The sequence below is a fragment of the Galendromus occidentalis genome, unplaced genomic scaffold (assembly GCF_000255335.2).
Source record: "Galendromus occidentalis unplaced genomic scaffold, Mocc_1.1 scf7180000077524, whole genome shotgun sequence".
In the NCBI taxonomy this organism is placed as follows: Eukaryota; Metazoa; Arthropoda; class Arachnida; order Mesostigmata; family Phytoseiidae; genus Galendromus; species Galendromus occidentalis.
Window position 1 is genome coordinate 227,887 of NW_003805512.1, and position 16,049 is coordinate 243,935.

Below are 16,049 nucleotides of genomic sequence, written 5' to 3' on the forward strand. Positions count from 1 at the left end.
GGCTTGCATAATTCCTCTTCGGTAAACCGCGATACGGAATTCGCACCGAAATTCGCTCTCATTGGGAATGTAGTTGGAATTAAGAGAAACTATCGAGATCCATAAATACCCTCGCCCAGCGTCATTGTTTATTTAGAAATTATTTGATGGATTCGATCGTTCATCAGTATTCTACTCGAGCAATTTTCGGGACCCCTGTTCGTGATTGGATTATCCTTACGATTCCGTTCATGACGAGTCTGATTCAGCTCGATTGAGATGTTGTCTGGCGGACGCTTCTCAGAATGCTGCCCAGAGATTCTTGTCCATCATCGCATGATAGTAATTATTCGGTGAGCATCTTGATGTGTAGTAAAAGAGACTGATAATAATCACAGCTTCTTTGGTCACCAGGTCCATTGCCGGTCAGTGGCGGTTATGTAGGTCTTTCTCTCATGTCTCGCTCCGAGAGTTTTTTCTGCACGTTTTATAATCGTTACTTTAAGGGGTTAGCGGTATGCATGTGATTCGGCGCTCTCCGGGAGAGGAGACGTGCGCACGACGTTGACAGACAACTCATCGACTGGATTATTCTTCGGAAACCGACTGATCTCATGAAGGACGAATCGAAAACTATGAAAAATTCGATGAAAGCCCACGGGCGCGCTTATAAATACTCTCTGAATAAATATCAATATTAATGAGAGGGCGGTCAAACCGCACAGACTTCCCATGCTCCTCCGTTTTCGGTGAAGAGGGGAATTTCTGAGCGAGTCGGTGCGTGTGACTCTTCTGAATGGAGATCGATCGAGATCAATCAATCATCGGCATAGCAGCCACTTTCGTCGTCCTTCTCGCGACACAGCTCCGCAGAAGGACTGAAGATCAGTTTCTGGGGGCACAGCATCGTCGTCGCAACACCTTCGGTGCAAAGAATGAAGCGGCGGCAGTCTTTAGGGTATGCGAACATTCCGGACGGCTTCGGGCAGACCAACGACTCCTCGGACGGCGCGGGAGTCGACTCGACAGGGTTCAGTGGGCGTTTCGGACGGACTGTTTGCTGTAGATGCGAAATTCTCAGTGTCAAAGCCACAAAAACGAAAAATCGGATGAGATTGTACTTAAATCAGCGGAAACTCCCCCGCGACCTCTGAAAAAAAACTCACGTATTCCTCATCGTCAGCGTACTCTTCATTTTCTTCTTTCTCAGCCTCCTCGACGATTTTCCTCAGCTCGTCATCAGTTTCATCGGCGGAGTCATCCTGCAGAGCGGGAGCGATTAGAAGACGAGAACCTACTCTTGGAAATACCGGACAGTGATGACCCGTCCGCCAAGAATCGGCAAGCTCTCTGGAGCTCGCAGTCAGTGAGATTTGGAACACTTGGGTGAAATAAATTATTCTCACATCGTCTTCCTCGATCGCAGCCTGCAGAGGGCGAAGGGGACGCAGCGGACGCAGAGGGGGTCTTGCAGTTCCAGTGGACGAAGAGCCTTGCTGGTTCAGCTGATAATTGGTGGCATTTTCCTGAAGAACTTGCTTCTCACGGACCACGAAAGTCTGATTCTCGTTTTGTCTGAAGCCACCCGCGTCCTCAGTAATGTTCGAAGCGTCTGGAAGCCAGCCGGCACAGCGCTCTTGGTACACGCACATCGGCTGAGCGTGATCCCAATCCCCGTTCACGCAGTGCAGGAGACTGCGGCCTTGGATGAAAGCAAACATCGAAATATTTAATTGCTATTGCCATGAATTACTGGTACAGATCGACATCAAAGGGGATCGGATTAGAGCGTCCTCTTCGGCATGGACCGCGGCTGATAAAAGAACTAACCCAATAACCTTCCTGGCTCCTCACAGCGGAAAACTGCCATATCGTCCACTACTTCGTAGCGGAGACCTTCTCGAGTTTCGAAACTACCGCAACGAGCCTCGCGAGTAACGATACGGACGCTCCGAGTCTCGAAGACATCGTTTGTCTCATTTGTTGTACAGGAGAACTCCGCATCGAACTTCGGACCGGTGTTGAAAGTGAAAACCCTCGCAACGGCGGTGCTGTCTTCGGCTTCTGTTGCGGACGAAAGGAGAGTAGAATCCGAGATGCTTCTGAGTGGAGGAATCATCCGAGCAAGAATCTGAAGAGAAATAATCTTTCTGACCACCCACCTGCTTTAATGATGAAGACTGGACTGAGTTCATCGTAGATCGTGTAATTCAGTGTAGGCATGAGCTTTGTCGGCGAGATGCATTTGATGATGACTTCGCTTTTAGGCTCGACGTATAGAACCCCGGTCGGTCCGAATCGGTACGGGAAATCGAAGTCGAAAACGATGCCCTTGAGACCTGTGAGGGCGAGAAAACCATTCCGCGCTATTAAACGAAACATTTATTATTCCACAACAATAAAGATCCGCGACGCAAATTGTGTGCGACCATTATTTCCAGCGAGCTCGGGCGGAGTTTTTCGTATTTCCGAATGAAAGAGGTACGAATCTACCAAGGGAAAGGGGTTCAGCGAGCGACATCCTGAGCTAATTCCTGTGGTTTCCAACCAGCAATTTTAACGGCCAAAACTCACTCGATCGATCCGGAATCGCGCAAACCGGCGGGGGCGCTGTCCAGTTTCCGTTGAGACACCTGGCTTCGCCGGCGCCTATCTTCAGAGCTCGACCGAGATTGCGGCAATTGAACTCGACGTCCGTGCCGTGTGCAACGACATCCATGGATTGGATTCGACTCGACCTTGAATAAGCCACCAGGTCACCTGACAGCTCTGGGAGTTGACAGGGGAACAGCAGACCGTCGTCCGGTGTCCCATCTGCGTTGAGCTTCCTTCTTTCACCTAGAATTCGCATTTCCTGTGATCCTTTGCGGCATCGACAGGCTATAGAAACGAGGCCGGATTCCGGGACAGGAAACAAGAGATTTGGATTGCCTCAAAAAACCCTGAAGCGGGCTCCAGAGCTCACGCGGTGCTTGCTTACATCCGTAGAAGGCACAAATCGGCTCAGGAGAATCCCATTGACGGAACTGCATGCAGTTGGTAGTCTGAGGTCCCAGGAGTATCGAACCAGCGGGACACGAGAAATCGGCCCGCAACCATGACGTCTGCGAGATCGTAAGTCCACTCGATCGTTTCAATTGTGGGCATTGCAGAGCTGTTTTGATACAGAGTATACATTACAATAAATTCGGCCATAGTTTATGTATTCATCTTGAAGATGCAAGTCGAGAGCGAGTTTCCCGTGAGAGCAGTGACCGCCATGCTCGAGATGGGAAAAAACGAGGGACGTTTTGGAAGATGAGCAATTCCGTCCTCGGGAAGCGAAACGGATACTCACGACGTGCTACGATCTTCACGTGGATTTCATCCGTCGGGTCAGAACACGTGAAAGTGGCCTTTGTTTCGTTTGTGGCTTCGAACTTCGCATAAACGGTCACTTGTCCGAAAGAGACTTTTTCTGAAAAATTCCCCAATCGAATTTGAGAAATCTCGCTCAAGACAACCGCTGCTTCTGCTGCATCATTTCAACGCCTTGTAGATTGTCGGTTCTGAAGCGAGTCTGTGAGTATTATTAACGAGCCAAGATCTCATATATCCATCTGAATCGTTTCGCAGAAATGAGTGAAGGGTGCTCATTAAGTTGAACGTCACGCCCGACGAAGAGCTGAGCGCACGCGGCGCGATTCATTCGAGAATTTAGTGATTCAGCATTATATACTAATGATTCAGAACTTATTTTCCCACAACCCTTCGGGGTATGAAGGAAAAACTCCGAGCCCTCACTAACAAAGAACCTGAGTGAAGAGTGACCAAGCACAACATCTTTCGCGGTGAGGTTTGCACCGTTTGGCTTTTTGAATAATGAAACGAGTTTATGGCTCGTGTCAAACCGGGAACGTGATCTGTGACCGTTGTTCGTCTCATTCTTTGCTTCGGTGTTGAGTGCAGGTCCCCTGATGGACCATTTTGCTTGACTCGGTTCCACGAAGTTGAAGCCAATGAGACACTTGAATTTCAGTCCATATTCGAGATCTCAAATCTGAAAACCGATCGACAACTCACCTTCGATGAACACGTTGCTCACTTTGCCCACCCATTGCCAAGAGGGACGGTAGGCCCTGGACAGAGCATGATAGCAGCTGAGCCGGACCTGGGATCCTGCGAAAACTACGTATTCACCACCGGGGCCCATGATGTATTCGGTGTCTACGAGAGCAGTCAGGCGGTTCGCTGAAGGTGATTTGAAAGCAATATTGTGAGAGAAGTTCGCCGAAGTTCAAGTCTCCAGGTCGGTGAATAATCACGGACTCAGGTGCGTTGATGGCGAACTCAGTTGCTTCGCACCCCCGAGACTCTGACGCACGCCCCAACGAATTAACACTCGTAAAACCTTCCCAGCTCCATGGGATGGCCCATCGAGGCCCATTCGGTTCCGTGCGTGAAACGACTCGAATTAAACTCACATATGAGAACGGCTTCGCAGGTCGATAGTTTTTCTTCGAATTTCCCGTGCTTGCAGCGTATCGTATTGGGACCGGTGAGACGATAGAAACGCTGTATCGGACAGTGGAAGGCGAGCTCGGATCCATGAGGGACGTACTGTTCGCCAACCAATAACCTGTTATTGAGATGGACTCGGACCGAGTAGGGCGACGCTGCAGTCAGGTTGAAAAAGCATGGAAGACCCAGCGAATCATCGCTCGGAGCTGCCGAGACCGCTTCCAGGGATAGCACGAGTACGAAGAGCGAGTATAGCAGACTGTTGGAAGGAACATGAACTCTTCAATATTAATTCTCAGTCAGCGAAGACAGATAGAGTAATAGACCCCCGCAAGTCGTGTGATGAGGCAATGCCCTCTCGGGAAGCCCAGATTCACTCAGTTATTGCTCTCGGGGAATTAGAAGTCACAACACAAAGAGAATCTCCCGTCTTCTCATTCATTTTATGCTAATAATAAAAGCTATCTCCCTCATAGGAGGATGTTCGGGCTCAACTTGCCGGACTTGAAAGCACAAATCGCGAGAACAGAAAATCGAGATGACTACGGCCAGCTACGGGATTAGATACAGATTGGGGGCCAAACCGATGGGAACCTAGAGTATCAGATGATAGCACGTACCTGCACTTTACAGTTGGCGAGCAACGGGCTGAAACCCCAGCCATCGTCCCGGTTGTCGACAGTGTGTCTTCTGAGTGACAGTGTGTAGTGGTCGTCGCTACCGTCGTCGCTGCCGTCGTCGTCGTCGCCGTTCAGAAGCCGGCCTTCTGCCTGGACCACTGACCCGCTTGGTCAACTGTTGTCGTTGCTGTTGTTCTTCCTTGCCTGGCTTTCCAGCCGTCCGCCCGCCTGTCTGCCTTGCTCAATTGCCTGGTCCCTCGCTTTGGTGCCTGTGCACTTGCCAGCCAACCAGCTAGCAGAGAGCCCGCTTGCTTTCCTTCCTTCCTTTTTCTGTCGCTCGTTCGCTCATTCAGGAAAAGCGACGACGAGCTGCGGACACAATGAGTGAGACTGGAGCAAGGGTGAAGAAGAAATCGCTCATGATGGTGAAGCATCATCGTCCGCTTTTTGTCCGCATCGAATATCCATTCGACCACTGGTACTCGTGAGAATTTTTGCCACATTCGCTGAGCGTCGCGAACTGTTGCGAGTTTCACGATTTGCTGCGAGTTCACGGAAACGACGCCCGACGTTTTTCCCGCACCGGACGAATAGATTTGAGGTCACTGCAGTGATTCAGCTCCTCGACTTCGTGGAAAAGAGTTTTCGACCCCCGTGGAGCTTTTTTATTACGGGCTCATAAAGCGGGGGTGGAGCACCAGAATTCGGCACCTGCGCGAAAGAGAGGAGAGTCCCTAACTCAAAAAAGACTATCCTATCCGGATTTCGGCCGGAGGAAGTATCAGGTCATGGGTTTCCGAAGCGATGCCTGCGGAGTCCCGGCAGAGCTCTGGCGGGTTTTTCGCGGGGTTCCAGAGGGGACTTCGGAACCGGAGACAGCATGGTTTCACGGACTAGAGATGGGCCAATGCAATTATTGTTCACGTCCCGTGGCTCTCGACGATAAACCCTAAGACGCTCACGCTCAAGTATCGAGAATAGGCTCACGGCTCGCCTGTCCAGGGATGTCCGCGGTTATTGGTGACGGATCGGGAGCTGAGTCTTTGTCGACGTGGATAAGAGGAACTCAATACACCTGCTTCATCCCTTGCCTCGGTTTGGCTCCGATCTCATGCCGGAGCTCCTCTCGAACTCGGAGGCGACGAGGTTCGGTGCCTCTTCAGAAGGCAGAAATTGCTGATCGGAATCCTGACGCCTCCGGGATGTTTCACCCCGTTTCGGTCGCCTCGGCGCCGATGTACAACTTTTGCTCGAGGTGGAAACGTCAGTCGGGAACCAGCGAGTGAAATATCAGAGCCATCTTCCTTTTAAAATCCGCCGGACGGTAAGGGGTCGGCAGTTTTTCGGAGTCCGAGAATACAATGCTCTGGACTTCAGTGCGAAGCCGGCTTCGCTGGTCAGCGCTAGGGTCAGAATACCGGGAACGACGATAGCGACGACCGACCAGAAGAAAAGGCTCGGGACGAAGCGCGGACAGCATTGTGGTCGAGCACAGAAAAAGTCCCAGTCGCCTCCGATTTCCGCTGGAACAAGACAGACACCGGCGTTCATTCCGTGTGACCGTTAATTGCACCCGGGCGCCAGACTCCCGGGGGATTCGAGGACCCGAGTTAGGCTCGGGTTCGATCGAGCTGGCTAGGGTTCAGGAAGGGTTGCTACAATCTCGTTACCCGCAGTACGGGAATTGAGCTGTCGCTGCAGCCTGGTCGTCTTGAATCTTTCTGAAGCGAGTGACCGCTCGGTTCGACTTCGGTCTTCTGCCGACGCCGCCGTCCCTAGAGGTTAGGAGGGGAATAATGAACGCCACCCGGCGTGACCGGGAAGAAACAAAAACAGATCTTGATGCTCACCGTCACGATGATGACGAGGTCGGCGGCAATGTTTATGTGTGAATGTGTCTCGTCGTGGCGGGGAAGATTGCTCGGAGTTTGATATCAAGTGTCTGGTCAGCCCGCTAGCAAGCTAGCCTGTTTATTCCTAAGCTGTTTGAAAATGAAACGAGCGCAGACTGAAGCCCGTTGTAGGAAGAGGCACGACCGCGTTTAATGAACAGACAACAATCGCCATACAAACACAGGGAGAATGAGGGGAAGAGATGAAGAAGGAACTGGGCCAAAGAACAACAAGCCGGCTACTCCGGCAATCTGGGGAACGATGGAAAAAAAGAATTATCTCGAGGGACGAAGTGCGGATTAGGCTTTGCGCGCAAACGGATTTTTAATGAAAAACCGCGGTTAGTGACTGCGGTGAATCGCTGTCCTTCATAAAGCGCCATGGGGGATGAGAATCGAAGCTTCGATTATGACCGCGGCTGCGAAGCCTAGCATGGATGATGACGACCTCTCGATTGGCACGGACGCTTCGCAGAGAACTATGGGGAATTTAAGCCGTCTGAGGAGTGATCGACTTTATGGAAATTTCCCGTCTCGGAGCCATCAATCCCGGAACTGAGGTGGTTGGTTCAATTCAACTCCTCATGAAGGGTCACATGTTCACGGGAAGGAATCCCTGTGAGAATTCCACCGATTCCGACTCAGTATACCTAATTTACGTGAAAAATGGGACTTGTTCTGACAAAATGATCTTGCAGGTGACTCGGAAACTGGGAGGGAGGATGAGGTCGGAGGAATTTCCCTAGGATCTATCGGAGCCACCGATTTCACTCACGAGACTCCGTATCTCTCGATAGCTGCGGGTTCACTCAGGAAAGAACGTTTCGCCCTCGAACATCTCGAGATCCGACCCGGTGGATTCCCGCCGCCGAAGCGTTCCAGGGAGAAATAATCCGTCGAGCTTCCCATCAAGAGCCCTATGACTGTGCCTTCTCGGACTCTTTCTTGAGTCCGATTTTGATGGAAGTGGCCTTTCACGTTATTTCTGAATATATTGATGAATGATCTCTGAATGTTTCTCCGTGATATCCATCCAATACAAGTTTCTCCCCAGCACGCAGCTTATAGGTGATTTAAGAGTGTCGTCCCGAGAATAATCCATCGACGAAATCTCAGAAATCTCGCCCACACCGTCACATCACGTCGCTGTACTGACTCGCGTGCTCTATTGCCTGCCTAGGTATTGGGGTGATCCGCAGCGCGTCACGGTACGCTTCCCCCTGCCCTGGATGCAGGCGGGCGGTCCGGCATATCATTCAGTGAGTTGGGCGGCTTTGAGAATGAGCATCTCCTTTTCCCCAACCTTGTCATTCTGTTGAGGGAGGATTATAGGCATTCGATCCCCAGTCGACTGTAGGTGATTCGAGATGGTCCTCGGTCTGTGCTCGCTCTTCGACGCTGAGAAGACGCGGATGTCGTCATTCGTGAATACTCTGAGAATCCTGAATAATAGCATATGGTTCGGCGACAAAGGTTGGCTATTTTCTGGGAGTCAGTCACTGTTTTCTCTATTAATTCCCCCGTCTCTCCCGAATTTGCTATGAGAAATGTGTTCCCGACCATAGGAGCTCCTGTTCTGCTGACGAGCCAGATTAAAGTCTCGAAGTCAGATACGAGCGGCGGCCTGCTCATCGACCGGCCTGCCATCCAGCCAGCCAGCCGGCAGACAACCGTGGCGGCGGACAGCTCTATCGCCTCCGAATTTGTGGACCCGAAGTGGGAATAGAAGTCAAGAAATCTCCTGCTCCAGGGATCTTCTCTGGAAACAAATGCCCAATGGATGATCGGGTAGGCCAGACAGGTCATTCTGTCTGGAACATTCTCACGTATTTCGAATGAGGAGCCTGGATTATCCGGCGGTTAAGAACTCCGTCAGCAGCAGAGTCGTTACCCAACCACGATCGAGGGAACTTTCCGCTCGCAGTCGGGCGCGCTTTTCCGTACTTTTCGGATTTGGGTTCAAGACCTACCATTCAGGTAATTATCATCCGAGAAATGCTCTCGGGTCCAAGTTCGGAAAGCCTACAAGGATTCTGGGGAGCGGGGCTCAAGGTGAAAGGAGAGTTTAGTCTTAGCCCTCACTGGGAAGGGAATCGGGTATTCCATGAGGTTCTTTACGGAGATTACTGGAAGAGAAAACTTCCTTCACGTCGAAACGACAATATTATTTCATTTTCGAGACTTTCTTACATGAATATACACTGACGAACTGCGGTTTTAAGAATGTTCAGAAAGCTCTCCCCGCCGCGGCACGTTCAAGAGAGCTCGGTGGTCAAGGTGGAAAACATAGATTGAAGTACATGAAAACACACATGCTTGGTTCGGTAGCCTCGAACAGTTTGGCAACAAACAATGCGCCTGCGTTGGCGCTAAGTATACACATGGCTCGTGTCCGCCTTGATATTTTTCGATCTCACAACAGGGAGGCCGCTTCCTGTTTGGCTGAGGCATCGTCAGCGAGACGCTTCCGCGGGAGAGTTTCTTAAAAATGTCGGTGGTTCCCAAAGTTCGCGAGGCCTCCGAACGATCAGTCCATCGATCGATCCGAATCGAACCCTACATCCAAAATCATTCCCGGGTATATTCGCACAAAGAGAGGGCCTGCGGGGAAGTTACGTTCTACCGCGGGATTGATGTCGATCTAGGTTCGATTTCTTTTGCCACGCGACATATATCCACCATAATTATTGGCGGGTGTCATCGTCATTTGCGCTCTTTGATAGTACGATGCTGATATCATCCATCGGTGATTATCCATCATACTGATCTGAATACTGAGGTCGACATCGCGATTTGCACAATGAATGATCGCTCTAGTCCCGGTCGACTCCGTGGGACCTCAAGGCACAAGTTGCACTCGACTCGTTTCCAAGCCCCCCCTCTCTCTCTAAATGCTCGGTTCTCTCCAGAGCATTGTATTTCTTCTGTCAGATCTTTCAGCCCACCCAATTCTTCGAGGCGGTAGTCGAACGAGGCTTTCTCAAGCTTTTGATAGCCACCGGCGCTCCGCGATATTAAAATCTGGATTCTCAGAATCATCATCAATTATAAAAACGAACATTGTGTCAATCGTCGTAATCGTTTGGGTCAGATCTAGGCTTGACTGGTGTGGTGATTCCCGGTGACTTTGTAGCTCCGCTGAATTTCCCTGGCTCTGCTCCACATTGTTGTGTCAGACGCCAGGTTATCTAATGACTCTCTTCGAGCTGAGCTCTGTAATTTTTCTTGTGACTTTGTCTCATCTCGTTCAACGCTTTCGTCTTGACAAAATCAACCTCTTTGTATTCGGTTGATGCCAGCGAGAGCTGGGCAGCGCTCGGTGGTACTTGCTGAGATTGCGAATGAGGTGTTCTGGGGGAAGGCGTGGATGGCTCCCCGTTTCCCAAGTCCAGATATTGGAGCGCGGGTCCGTCTTCTATAAGTAAAAAAACGTTCCCGAATTTAGCTCGTGATCCTTCGTTTGTCCCACTACGGAATCATCTCATCATGCAATTTGATCCAAATCGACTTCGGATCGGAATAGATCAGGATTCTGAATATTCCGGGAGAAAACAAGGCTCGTCCCGCAGAACGCCAACGAAACTACTCACCATCCGGTAAACTGGATTCTCCAGACGCCCCTGACGGTTTCCGGAAATCGTGAGGGAAGAAATGTTGAGCCGCGTTATTCCGCGTAGGCACTGGTGGCGGCGTGGTGCCTGTGGTATTCGCGCGACGCGGCACCGGATTCGTCGCCTGCAACGTCCAGTGGGAATATGATGAAATCGAGGCTCGCTCGAGAAGTTTCCGAATGATGCGCGATGGTTCTTAATTGGGGTCAATCAGGGAGTATAGTGGGCGCGCTTGGACATGGCTTCCGGCCTCTCTTTCGGAAAACTCCGAATCGACAGTTTCAATAAAAAAAAGTTTGCTGGTTCGATCCGGAACGGGATCCGGAACTCCTCGGGATCGAGATTCCGCGGAGCATTTGTGAAACAATGCAGCCGCGCTCCATGGGAAAAATTGAGAGAAACAGGTATCAATTCGTCGGAAGAGTCAGGAGGAACACTCACAGTGCTATGAGGTGGGGTGATGGGTTCTGAGGCTTGTTTTCTCGGCTTCAAGGTTCGATTTACGGCTGGAGGAACCGTATTGATCAGATCTACCGGGTCTCCGATGAAGGCTCCCTCTCTGGCATTGCCGTAGATTCTGCCGGCGCTTCCGTCCTGGCTCACCGGTATATCGTACGCGCCGTCGTCGATGATACTGTCGGATCGCAAGCCGGGAGGTTTCGGTGGGCGAGGAGGTGCATCCAAGACTCCGACCGGTGCCGGAACTTGATCGTACGCTAAAGCATCCGCACCTAACGTCTCTAGTCGTTGACTCACGAGTCCGTTGTTGGTCGGAATCAGATAATGATCCGTTCGGATTTCAGGCACAACGCCACCCGAGGGCGCTGGAGGTGATTTCGCAAGAATATCTACGGGTATTGGTGCTTTTGGCGTTGAATACGTTTGATCAACCGAAATCGAACGCGGGATACTGTAGGTGCTCGACTCCAAAGGCTTCGGAACCGAGTAAGCTCCAACATCGGCTCGCGGTACGTCGTAGTTAAACTGCTGATGAACTTCTCGGGTCGGTGCGGGAGGGCGCGCGGCGAGGTTATTGTTCATCTCCATCCGTCGCATGTCATCCATATTCGGATCCGGTGAGGTCCGATCCGGATTCCATTTGGTCCCAGTCCGACATTCCGAAATCGGGATGTAGGGAGAGGTCTCTTTGCTGTCCGCTGTCCGGGGTCCGCTGCTTAGAGACCCGCCGCTCTCTTGTGGTGGTATCTTCAGAGGCGCCGGAGTTCGTTTCGCTTGAGGGAGAGGATTGGGCACACCTGGAAGCAGAGGAGGTTTATGTACTCGAAAGGTAATCACCCCGGGAGTCAGAAATTATAGGTCTCGAGCTCCCCTCGGAGAGAAACGTGAAAAAATAAAGATGCATAAATAAAAATAAATAGAATAGGAAGGAATGTAGAAAATACCTCCAGCGTCGCATATCCGACCGATCCAGATCTTGTAGTCTTCGAATGAATCTGTACTGAGATTGTATTGTCTCTCACTCGTCTTCAAAATGAAACTGAAATGCTTCGACCGGGTTTCTCCTTCCGGTGTGATTCCCTTACACTGCGAGAGATCAATGCTTCCTGGAAGAAATACGAGTTGCTTGAGCTCAGTTTTGCTCGATAGATTATGATGTCTAGATTCGCAGGGGATTAATTCCATTCTTATTCCAGCTCCCTCTCTAGGCTTCAACAATATGCTTCTCTTATCTTCTCCAGGAGTGGACCCGGAAGCCGTCTGTATTTTGCCAAGTCTGATCTCCCGGCGAAGAGTCTGGGAAGCATGCCTTAACAGTGTTCCAGACAAAGCGCATTACTTTGCGGGTAAACACAATGAATGATGGAGCGCTTCGCAAAGGGTGATCCAGAGCTCGCAAATAGTCGGGTAGAGTAAACTCAGACGGTATTTATGGAGTCTGCGTAATTCACTCGGAACGCAAGCCGGTCGGCGAAAGTCATGGACCAGGAGAGCGCTGCGGTGTTTCTATAACAACGTCCACGGTCTTTTGTTCCCAAGAATCTCGTGACAGGGAATTCGCTCACTCGAGCAGCCTTGAATAAACTTTCGCTCCAGACGCCGCACTTGTCGGAAATACCGGCGAGAGATGGGAGAAATATTGCCCAGAATCTTCGCGACTCAAGTTTCTCTTGAGCGAGCCGGTGAAACTATCCCATGCCAGACGGCGTTAGATTTACTATACGGGATAGGTGGATCACGGAGAATCCTATTTCTCGGTTATTGGGAATACATCGCTCGAATCTCAGATCACGAATCACGAAGCGCTAAGTGGGTCGAGCAGCAAACAAGTAGGCTAAGTAGGCAACAGGTCCTCGGCGCCGCTTCGAGGGAAGCGACACAGAAAAACGAACTCTCCCGCACACAAACAAACTCACGTAGCGACAGCGAAGTCGCAGGGCCAATAAACGAGAGAACGACCGAACGAAACAGCGAGAGCCGCCCAATAACCGGAGTGTGCGCGACCTTAGAGGCCGACAAGCCAAGGAGACGTTTTCTCTGATGGAAAACATCGACGGCTGGGATGTAAAACATCAAAGCAACACCCTCGGAACAAAACTCAAAAAGGGAGATCGATTTCCGGAGTAGGATGAGGGAGTGATAGCTCGGAGCTATCATGGCTTCTCAGGGGATAGAATTCGCAAACAGATTCTAATGTGCCAGAGTTGTCCGGAGGATCTACGATGCTTCGCGACTGATCTGCCGAACTTCACGCGGAAGTCGCTGCTATTTACATGGGTCGGAACTAAAATAAGATCTACGGGTTTTTCCGAGAAAACGTTACTAGAAGCAGATCGATTAGGGAAGTGTTCGGCTGCGGAGAGCTCACCTTTGGCTTTCGTCGACGATGGTTCGTTGAAATACTCTAGCAAATACTTGTCTTCTTTCGTTCGCAGAACAAACCATCTCCGGCGGCATTTGGAGAACGTATGAGTGGCATGAGGCATCTTCTGCAGCCAGCCAGAGTGCACTACGGAGACGGAACCCATCTCCAGGCACAGACCTGAAACGCAGGTGTAGCATTGAAGGAAGTAACACCTCATCCTCGACTGTAGGCGGTGCCCGTCTCCCGTCAACAGCAATCATTGACAACCGATATTGACGCAGGCAAACAGATCATGGAGTGGTCCCGGGACTGCCGATCCGCTCACTGCTCATGTTCGCTCTGTCACTATTGTTTGCCGTTTCTTCCAGCATGCCGTACAGTGTTAGAACGACAGCGAACACCCGCCGGAGAAGCGGACAGACAGATGGATGAACTGGGCAGCATCTTCCCTTTCCAGAGAATAGAATAGCAAAACTAAAATGACTCCTACCGATGACTCGGAGATGACTAACAGCAGCCAGTCACCCGCCGCCTACACTGAGCACGACTAGCGTTGACAGCTTTCCGTCGAAATGTGAGAGCGACCTCGAACCGACGTCGAGCGACTCAACAGCCACGCGTTCGTTTTGCTACCTGATCATGGCGGTCGGATTGCACCGTTGACTCCGAACGAAATCCGCAAAAATAACCGGCGAAGAATCTACCCTCAACATTCAACTCCCCCACTCGACACAAGACATCGATAGCTCTCACTCGCTCGCACTGCCAAATTCCAGGAATAAGTCCGCACTTTCCGCACCTTAACCGACGGAGGTATAGTTCCTACCGGTCGGAAAGTCGAGCCGCGCGGCCAGTGCGCCGCTCTCTTTTTGTGGCATGAACACAAGAAAGAGAGAAGCAGCAGCGGTCGACAAGGGGGGGGGAGCTCAAGAGTTTGAGGAGGATCGGAAGATTGGATGTCCAGGCCGACTATCATGATCACACGCAGCGTCATGCTCCTTCGTGAACTATCTTCGGTCTTCTGGCCTTCGCCGGAATTTTCCGACATTCATGATCTCTAAGACAACTACCTGCACAGAGAGAACCTCATATTATATGCTCGAACGTGAAGATCGTGTATCCAGACTAATTGTTTGAGAAAACGGCATTGAGCCCCAGCAGTAGGAGCAGGAGGCAATGGAACGCCGCGCGCGTGTTTTTATCTGAGTCCGCCATTGGCTTATGGGGGACTGCGTACGGCGGCAACCGGCAAGGCGGAGATCTCGTGGAGCGCGAACGCTTCCAGAGGGATATGAGTGACAGAGAAGCAGCAATCTGTTCCCGACCAGATACAGCAGTCGATGGCTCCCATTCCAAAAGACACTGCGGCGGAGAAAAGAGTCCTCAAGCACGATAGAATCGACCTAGTTTTGAAACTATACAACACGATTGATCTAGTGACGGCAGAAGCGAAGGCTGTTATACGAAAACTTGTCTGGATCTTCCAGAATGGAACTTCCTTTGCGAGAAGGATCGAGAGCATCGCCAATACTGAACTCGAAATCTAGATTGAAATCTAGATGTTTTCCGTGATGCGCCGCGGATCGCGCAGCTCGACTTCTCCGTCGTCCGCCTCCGCGAGACGCTTCAGGGGGATTTTTATTCGAGAAGCGACGATTAGCTCCTCGTTTTGATGGAATTTTATGTCGCGAACGAGTTCGGAGGAAGGTTCTACAAGTAGAGTTATTTTGTTCGCGGTGGAAATGAGACTCCCCTCCATCGATAGGTCGGGAGTTCGGGAGTCGGCATATCGAAAATCTACTTCCTTCCGGAGTCATTCAGCATCGCCATTGATCCACCTGCCTCTATATATCCCAATAGTCAATGCTCTCGCTGATGCACAGTCCAGCTCGGTAACCTTCGGACCAGCGGTCTATCACAGTGAAACCTGTCTAATAGGATCACCCTCTAATGGGATCCCCCGAGGTAAACCTCGAGGACTAATCAGACCATACATCGGAGGGGTCGACTCGATTCGTTCCCGTGTTGGACGACCTGTTCAATGGGACCACCTGAGCTATTAGACCGCTTTTCTGCTGCCCCGCGGCTGGTCCCATCGTTCCACTGTGGGTACTTGAAACAGTCTCCTCAACGGAATCACCATCCCGGCGTGCAAAGGATCTTGCGGACACTAAATAAAAATTTAGGATACTATGTGCGATGGCTTCTGACGAGTTCCGAGTTCCGACGCCGGCTGGCTCCTCGAGTATACATCGTGTTAGTCTCCGCATACTCAAAAAAGTAAGAGCTGCCCAGCAGATGCCCCCGAAATGGGGGGCGGGGAACGCTCCTCCGTACAAGGCTCACGGAGAGGAGAGTCGAATTTTCTTTGTTCTCCTTTCTCTTTTCCATTTCGCGGCTTCTCCTTCCGACATCCTGTGCTCGAAAGAGATCATGTCGCTTGGCGTCAGCTGTTATAGCGGCATGGGCTTCACGAAAATCGAGCTGTAGTGAGCCGAAATTGCAAGGTTCACCTTCAAAGAGAAGATGAGAATCCGAAGAGGAGGTAACAAGACCCTTGCATATCGCAGAAGTTGGATATCCATCAACGAATGTGTTTTCCGATATGGTATCGATGGCGCAA

The 16,049-nt window shown here is 51.0% G+C and overlaps 2 protein-coding genes across 2 annotated transcripts; both read right to left on the bottom strand.

Moving 5' to 3' along the window:
- Positions 1 to 796: 796 nt before the first annotated feature.
- On the bottom strand, positions 797 to 5,143 carry LOC108864833 (uncharacterized). The gene is made up of 11 exons (XM_029112656.1): positions 5,100 to 5,143; positions 4,443 to 4,738; positions 4,042 to 4,209; positions 3,317 to 3,436; positions 2,960 to 3,133; positions 2,554 to 2,817; positions 2,142 to 2,318; positions 1,810 to 2,043; positions 1,386 to 1,681; positions 1,146 to 1,241; positions 797 to 1,039 (listed from the first exon to the last, which is right to left on the bottom strand). The coding sequence occupies exons 1-11, from the start codon at positions 5,141 to 5,143 to the stop codon at positions 797 to 799; spliced, it is 2,112 nt and encodes a 703-aa protein (XP_028968489.1).
- A 4,006-nt stretch (positions 5,144 to 9,149) lies between these two features.
- On the bottom strand, positions 9,150 to 14,184 carry LOC100905354 (uncharacterized). Its single transcript, XM_003747513.2, has 6 exons — positions 13,917 to 14,184; positions 13,430 to 13,603; positions 12,006 to 12,167; positions 11,044 to 11,858; positions 10,582 to 10,726; positions 9,150 to 10,406 (listed from the first exon to the last, which is right to left on the bottom strand). The coding sequence occupies exons 2-6, from the start codon at positions 13,587 to 13,589 to the stop codon at positions 10,180 to 10,182; spliced, it is 1,509 nt and encodes a 502-aa protein (XP_003747561.1). The 5' UTR covers positions 13,590 to 13,603; positions 13,917 to 14,184; the 3' UTR covers positions 9,150 to 10,179.
- Between the last annotated feature and the right edge of the window lie 1,865 nt (positions 14,185 to 16,049).

Bases quoted from the DNA above. Each gene is read 5' to 3' on its own strand.
- LOC100905354 (XM_003747513.2), bottom strand. From the start codon at position 13,589: ATGGGTTCCGTCTCCGTAGTGCACTCTGGCTGGCTGCAGAAGATGCCT. The intron at 10,727-11,043 runs GTGAGTGTTCCT...TGGACGTTGCAG, and splicing joins TCACCCCACCTCATAGCACT to GCGACGAATCCGGTGCCGCG. The intron at 10,407-10,581 runs GTGAGTAGTTTC...TTTTACTTATAG, and splicing joins AGAATCCAGTTTACCGGATG to AAGACGGACCCGCGCTCCAA.
- LOC108864833 (XM_029112656.1), bottom strand. From the start codon at position 5,143: ATGGCTGGGGTTTCAGCCCGTTGCTCGCCAACTGTAAAGTGCAG. The intron at 2,818-2,959 runs GTAAGCAAGCAC...TGCGAATTCTAG, and splicing joins GATTTGTGCCTTCTACGGAT to GTGAAAGAAGGAAGCTCAAC. The intron at 2,319-2,553 runs GTGAGTTTTGGC...TCGCCCTCACAG, and splicing joins CGCGATTCCGGATCGATCGA to GTCTCAAGGGCATCGTTTTC.